Source organism: Heterodontus francisci, chromosome 9 (genome assembly GCF_036365525.1).
Source record: "Heterodontus francisci isolate sHetFra1 chromosome 9, sHetFra1.hap1, whole genome shotgun sequence".
NCBI lineage: Eukaryota > Metazoa > Chordata > Chondrichthyes > Heterodontiformes > Heterodontidae > Heterodontus > Heterodontus francisci.
In genome coordinates, this window is record NC_090379.1 from 87,818,153 (window position 1) to 87,826,080 (window position 7,928).

Below are 7,928 nucleotides of genomic sequence, written 5' to 3' on the forward strand. Positions count from 1 at the left end.
GTTTCTGCATTCAGAAAAGGGGAAAAATGGGGAATAACTTGAAAATAAAAAATGATGGTACAAAGTATTTGTAAATTATTAGCTTCAGAAAGAATCAAGGAAACTAAAATACAATTCTTTCTTTCTATTATTAGAATGGGAGGCAGGATCTGAAGCAAGGAAGCTACTGGTTACCTCTTTCCGGTGAGATTTGTGCTACGAGCTTCTCTTTATTCTTCACGATAGATACAGTGCTGTATAAACTGATCAGAGTCTGATTCGATTTCCTAAGCATAAAGCCAAGTAAGCGCTCCTCACTCAGTCCATATTCCACATCACAGCAAGCATCACAGAGTTCCTCACACAAGTGTCGGATTTCACAATCCTGCCTTTCCGCATCGAAAGTAAGCACAGAAACGACACGGTAGATTTGGTTTTTGGTCCACTCGTGTATATCCGTGATGGATCCATTCTTGGGCTTTCCCTGGCGAGCCTTCTTCAATGAACATAAAGCATCCTGCAGAAAGTCAACAAATAGTTTCTGTAGCCTGTGGTTGTATTCCACAGCAGATCTGTTGCTGTTTTCTACCAGCAAATAAGCAACTACAGCCTGCACAAGCTGAGGGCTGCTGGACAAAAGGTTCCATAAAGAAGAAAATGCCTCAGGACTTAGTTTACAGGTGCTGACGTCCACTTGCTTCTCAATTGCCAGATCAGGGTTATGACAGTTTAAAAAGATATCATGGAGCTCCTGTACAAAGAATATAATAGATCATTAGCATCACAGAATATCCAGTTCTGCTATTACTAACCAAATCATACATGAACCCAGGAATATTACTGAAAGTTCGACACGTCAATACATCAAAAGTTCTGAGGAACATCACTGCTACTTGATTTTAAAATTTACACAACAACATAACATAGCATTAAAATAAACAAGAATTTCAGTAATAGTTGATGGCTGTCTCAAATAACAGCTCAGTTTTTAAAAAGTCATTGAAATGATTTAAATAGAACATATACACGTCACCTTTATTACATCTTGCGAGATTTGTGGCTGCATATACTCCAGTAGCAAAAAGAATTCAATCTCACTCCTGACAAATGGTGGAAGTGATATCTGTGCAAAAGAAAAATGGCCATTTCAGACTCTAAAGAATTAGATGTCTGGAAATCAACGTAAAACTTAATTAACAATATCCACAGATTCACTGAGTGAATGACGTGCCCATTTACCTGATCGTGCGACCACCATCGTTCTAACTCCAGTAGCCACAGCCAGGCAAGTCGATGAGGACTAGAAACTGACTCCCACCTGCACAAAAACAATTGGTCAGAAATCAGCATTTTAAAAGTCAATGGAAAATTAAATGTGCTTTTTTTAACTACAGCATTTATGACAGTTGAAACATTTTCTTTGGATCAGTTTTAAAATATTTTGCGTCCTGAAGAGACCAAAAATATACAGCACCTCATGAAAAGGCATTTTTTAAGCTCTCTCTATGGGTCTGCAAGCTTATCCAGAGAATAGCTAAGCCACATAGACTAGGGAGAACCCAAGGCTGAGCTGAATTAGCCAATCAAATTGGTCTCAGCAGCCGTGGGTTTTGGAGGGAAAAAGTCAACCAAAGTTCTGATGACTGGAAATGTGCATGAGTACACATTGGCTGAGGACAGGATTATACATGGCCTGCTAACCCCGACAGTTAAAAGCCTACCAAGACCTACTGTCAAAGGAGTTCGCTTGGGTGAGGTACCGTCGACTGACTAGCATCTGTAGATCTGTACCAAAGCAAGAAACCAATAATTTTAGGAAGAAGGAGGGAAGAAAGCATTTTTTGATGAGGAAAGAAAGGAATTGTATAGATTACTGCACAGAAACTTAAGGACAGAGCCCCATGTCCGAACAGTCCTTGATGCAGTATTTTGACACATCAATGTACTAACCTATAGGCTAAAAGCTGCTGAAGGCATTATGACTTAAGGAGCGCCTGTATCTATTAATCATACTTTCAGTTCCTAGTTTTGGTCAGAACGAATTGTGATCATGTGCCTGTTGCCATGTACAAGTTGATTAGAGACACAGCAATGTATATGGATTGCTGTTTCTCAATAATGTATCAAAATAAGCTGTGGTTTTGAATACAAACAAGTGCATGATGTCAATTCAGTACATCCAAAGCCTTCATGACAGAAGGAACTGAAAGTGTAGACACAAAATTCTTCTTTAATTCTATGAAATAGGTGGTACTGCAAAGGAAGTTGTTAGTAGTAATTCCATGACAAGGGTTTTAGCTATGAAGGCCATAGCGTAGAAGCTTTCATACAGGCAGCACTGTAAAAGATTTCAGGAAGACATAGACTGGTTAGCAAAATGGGCAGACAGCTGGCATGCACTTTAAAAGAGGATGTGATGTAGTGGACTTGAGGAGAAAACACAAAACAAGGAATGGTGGTTGACGTTTTTTGTACGGTCACATATCCGAAACATCAACTTGTCTGTTCTTTCCATCAATGCTGCCTGACTTGCTGAGTTTTTCTAGCATTTGCTGTTTCAGTTTTAAATTTCGTGCATCTGGAGTATTTTGTTCAAGCAATAGAAGCATACACGCCTAACGGAAAGACACTGAATATGGATGAACAGAGACAATGGAGTTCAAAAATATAATTCCTGGGAGTTCAAGTACATAAAGCCAAAAAAAAAAAGCCAATAGAACTCTTGGGTTTTATAAGTAGGGCCATAAAGTACAAGAGTAAATAATAATTAATTTATACAAAATATTGATTAGACCATTGTTAGAGGACTGTCTCCAGTTTTGAGCACTCCATTGTCGAAAGGACATTAAGGCCATAGAGAGGATAGAGTGTAGATTTCCAAATGATACCAAAGATGGGAAACTAAATTTGCAAGGAGACTTGAGGTACTGGGATTCTTTATAATAAAGCAGAGAAGACTTTGAAGAGATTTATTAGAAGTTTTTAAAATTCTGCTTCAGGAGTCAGTGATGAGCGTTATCAATTTAAGATTATCACCAAGATTGAGGAGAAAGCCAAGGAAAAATCTCCTTACACAGAACCTTTGTAATGTGCGAAATGTTTTGCCACTGGGTATGGCTGAGGCAAAGATCACTGCTTCTTTTGAATGAATGATAAGAATGTGGACTTCACTACCACATGGAGTGGTTGAACCAAACAGCATAGATGCATTTAACAAGAAGCTAGATAAGTAGATCAGGAAAAAGGGAACAGAAGGATATGTCGATGGGGTGAGGTGAAGTAAGGTGAGAGAAGAGTCATGCAAAGCATAAACACTGATATAGACTGGTTGGACCAACTGGCCTGTGGTGTAAAATTCAATGTAATTTTAAGGGAAAACTGGTTAAATATTTAGAGCAGAAAAAGATACGAAGCTATGAGAACAGATCAGACAATGGGATCAGTTCCGGGTTGCTCTAGCTAACGGCCAGCACAGATACTATGAGCTGTATGGCATTCTCTATGCTGTAAACTTCTATGGTTCTATAAGCTCCTCCAAAGTACTCACCTTAGCTTGTAAGGACAGACAACGATTGCCTGAAGGATTTCCTTCACTTGTTCTGCACCATCACCTTGCCACTGCCTTAACTGGGGCATACAGGCTTGCGCCAAGGCCCAGTGCCCCTGCCGCAACTGCTCACAGAAGAACACAAACAGCCTCTCCAATGAGTCATCTTCCTCTCTCCCAAATGGATGCATTTTCGCACTCTTCAACTCAGTGGTCAGGTAAGACAAAGATCCTTCCATGGCAAAGATATTCTGTACTATAGACGAATAAACCACTTAAGATTCATTGCCTGCAATTAAGGAAATTACACAAAAACTGAACTGATTTGTACTTCCATTAGTACAGTATTATAAAGAAGTAAGATGTTATAGTTCAAGCACAAAGGAAATTGTTGCCAGAAATTTTACATTTCAATTTTTGCTCTCTCCATTCTGCCTAATAATCTATTCTCCAGCTGGTCTCTGATGGTAAAATTTTGAACAGCAGCAAGTGCTCATCCAGAGGTTTTGGGCTTTAAATTTCCAAAATCATTTTATTTCAGTGCCAGGCGAAGAAAGAGAATATCCAGCAGCATTCAATGTTTCAACATTCTACCATAATCAAAACCTTAAAACACAATGTTTAGTTATAAGACAAGAGTAAAGATACAGGAACAATTCACCTTTCCATGTACTTGTAAACCATATTTACCTTAAACAGCTTGAAGTGCAGTTGCAATGTCAGCATGTTTTTAAAAAAGTGCCTACTTTGACCACCGTAACATCATCTGCTCCTGCTGCGAACTCAGCTTATCTGCTGTTGAAATTCTCATCCATGCTTTTGCTACCTCTAGGCTTATTTCTATCCTCTCCTGGCTGCACTACCATTTACCACCCTCCATAAACTGAAGCTCATTCAAAACTCTGCTGCCGATATCCTAGGTCCCATTTGCCCCACACCAAGTCCTGCTCACCCATCACTCCTGAGCTCATTGACGTACATTGGTGCCCAGTCGGTAACACCTTGATGTAAAAATTTTCATCCTTGTTTTCAAATTCCTCTGTGGACTCCCCATCTTCACAACCTCCTCCAGTCCTACAACCCTCCAAATCTCTGCATTCCTCCAATTTTAGTCTCTTGCGCATCCCCGATTTTAATCGATCCACCACTGGCAACTGTGCTCCAGGGCCTAAGCTCTGAAATTCCCTCCCTAAACTTCTCCAGCTCTCTCTCCTCCTTTAAGCCGCTCTTTAAAACCTACCACTCACGTGTCCTAATATCTCATGCAGCTCGGTGTCACATTTTGTTTGAAAAGCACTCCTGTGAAAAGTCATGGACAATTTACTGCATTAAAGGCAGAATATAAATGCAAGTTGTCGTTGTTGATTAAATAAACTGAAAATTTGAGCGCCAAGGAAAAGAAAAAAGTACTGGCAATTCAGAATTGGACCCAGATATACAACTAATGGACTCATCGAATCTAACAGCACGGAAGGAGGCCATTCAGCTCATCGTGCTTGTGGCAGCTCTTTGAAAGAGCTATCCAATTTGTCCCATTCGCCATTGCAGAAAAGACTCCAGAAAAAAGTGTCAACATTTCCCAATGACAGTATCACTGATTTAAATCCTCATATTGAATGTTATCTTTTGCACAGAACTGAAATGGGAAATAAACATAATCTTGTGCCAAAACAATAAAAGCATCCATATACGCCAAGTACGGATCTCACACTAAAGTAAAAGCAAAATACAGCAGATGCTGGAAATCTGAAATAAAAACAAGAAATGCTCAGCAAGTCTGGCAGCATCTGTGGAGAGTGAAGCAGAGTTAACGTTTCAGGTCAGTGACCCTTCTTCAGACCTAGTTCTGAAGAAGGGTCACTGACCTGAAATGTTAACTCTGCTTCACTCTCCACAGGTGCTGCCAGACCTGCTGAGTATTTCCAGCATTTCTTGTTTTTATTACGGATCTCACACTGTTCCTTTTAAGTAGGATTTGCAGCCAGCAGATCAGTTATTCTGCTCGATGCACTGTCTTCAGAGAAAGGCCAAGTGCATACAAATTTGCTCACTTAAATTTTAATGCCATGAGAGTGTGGGGTCTTTCCTATTAAAAAAAAAAATTGAAAACTAGGTCTCAAAGCTCTAGACTTTGCATCAGCCTCCATATCTATCAGAAATTGCATTGCAACAACACACAAACAATTGTATGATGTAATAAAAAATATAAATCATACCATAGACTAAAAACATTTCAATATTGCCTAGCAAACAATCAGAGAGGCAGAACTAGGCCAGATAGTCATGTCTTAGGCTGACTGAACAAAATTCCAGGCTGCTGCCCCTGCCCAAACTGAGCTTTCATTTCTCTCAATTTTGTGCTTCCTAGCTTTTTAAACTCAGTTCCCCAATTTTTCACCCCAACAGTGAAGTGATAAAATCAAATGCTTAGCTATATTATGCCACATACAATCAATCTGGCTGTAACGGAAATTCTGGGGCTACAGATTTAAATTTAATTAAATTTAAGAAATCAATTAAAATATGAGTGAAATTTCCCATTGAATGTTATCACAAACTCACTGTGCAATTGAAAGCAGAATCTCCCTCCAAGTTCTCACACAGAATCGTTGCAGTGCAGGAGGAGGCCATTCGACCCATCGTGTCTGCACCAGCTCTCCGAATGAGCAATTCACCTCATGCCACTCCTCCCCGTAACCCTGAACATTCTTCCTTTTCATATCAGTCTAACTCCCTTCTGAATGCTTCAATTGAACCTGTCTCCACCACCCTCTCAGGCAGTGCATTCCAAACCTTAACCACTCACTGCGTGAAAACGTTTTTCCTCATGTCATTTTTGCTTCTTTTAACAATTACTTTAAATCTCGATCCTTTCACAAGTGGAAACAGTTTCTCCCTAGCTACTCTGTCCAGACCCAAGTTCTGCTCTTCCAAACATCCAGAATATACTCAGAGCAATTTTGGGTAATCATTTCCTGAAGAACAGGACAGTTTAAGGAAATTTTACCAAGTGATCAGCAGCCAAGTCAAAAATTTGCCACAGCCGCCAAATGAAGTCATTGCAAGTACTGTGCACTGGTTGTAGTGTGAAGTCTCAATATAAACCTGCAATCAGATTAATAATTTAGCTGTCAGTGCACTATTCAAAATCGAGCGGCTGAAAAAGCCCATAGTTTTGCTCAAAAAGAATGCGACATCTGGTTTCAGCTGTGTCAATAATGGCATTACAATTAGCCTCCTACGTATGAGGATGTGCGGGAGATAGGGTTCCCAGTCCTGATCGCTATCCAGCGATTTCTGCTGAAAAGTGTAGTGTGTACACGGGCGATAAGCAAGGACAGGATTGCGATCAGCTAAGCTGCCCCTCACAATCAATTCACCTGCCAACATGCACGGTCTGGGCATTCTGGTGAGGTTCTAAAACTGTACCCTAAAGAGCCAAATACCTTCAGAAGGGAAGTGCGGCAGTCAAAACAGGTCCAGATTTGCTGCAAATATTAAATCATCATGCATTCAAGTTCAGAGTTTTTTAGGGAGCAAGTTAGGGAGCTGTATGAACGGAGAGCTATATTTGCAAATACACTTTATTTTGTAACAACTTAGTTATATGACTGAGCAGTGATATTTACCCACTCACAGTGTATTGTTCAATGTGGATTCAGTTTTTATATCTCTTCTGAATCGGCTACAGGCCTGGGACTTGAGTGCATTCCCAGACAGAAGGCTAACAAGGGAAGCCCTACCGTGCAATGACACTGTCCCCATTTCCCCCAACCCTCCAACTCTGCTTTGAAAAGCTCCCAACCTGCCCATCGCGCCTGAGTTACTTTCACTTCCGAAAAGCCTTACTTTATGTCACTCTGAGACAGGAAGGCTCCGCCGGCTATCCACCAGTACGGACGCTTGTTTGGAAGGCCGTCACAGCGAGACAAGCCCCAAGTACAGGTACAGCCACAGCCCCAACTCCAGCTCCAGCACCCACGGCCTCGCCAGTCACGTGACACGCGCCCCAGTCACCTGACCCGTTTCCGTCCTGGGTCACAGGTCACAGCTTCCTGTTGCGTCTCGATGGAAAGACGGAGGTGGCTGGCCTGGTTCATCGCCGGGAGTATTCGCCATTCTTACCTGTTGGATGAGTTGTCGCGGCGGTAACTCTTTCCAGATTTCTTCACTCTCGGTCTCCGTTCGTACACATTAGCACTGTATTTGATTCACTTTCCCCACACAAACACAAAAAAATCCCACTCAGAATATAGTCAGCAGTCAATAAGGACACAGCATTGTGCACAGTCATTTGAGATGTTGGAGAAAATGAACTTGCAAATTCATAAGGAAAAGACAAAACGGTGCAACTATTGGAGCCTTCCACCTGAACAGTGGGACTAATTCATAGTGACTTACA

General features: G+C 41.0%; 1 protein-coding gene across 2 annotated transcripts in view; it reads right to left on the bottom strand.

Moving 5' to 3' along the window:
* zfyve26 (zinc finger, FYVE domain containing 26) overlaps positions 1-7,519 on the bottom strand; it is a 125,702-nt gene extending 118,183 nt beyond the window's left edge. For both annotated transcript variants that reach the window (XM_068039427.1, XM_068039426.1), the window contains exons 1-5: positions 7,376-7,519; positions 3,527-3,815; positions 1,219-1,297; positions 1,013-1,102; positions 175-730 (exon numbers count right to left, since the gene is read on the bottom strand). In XM_068039427.1, coding sequence (XP_067895528.1) covers positions 175-730; positions 1,013-1,102; positions 1,219-1,297; positions 3,527-3,765 — 964 coding nt within the window. In that variant the 5' untranslated portion in view covers positions 3,766-3,815; positions 7,376-7,519. The remainder of the gene's footprint in view (positions 1-174; positions 731-1,012; positions 1,103-1,218; positions 1,298-3,526; positions 3,816-7,375) is intronic.
* Positions 7,520-7,928: the final 409 nt, after the last annotated feature.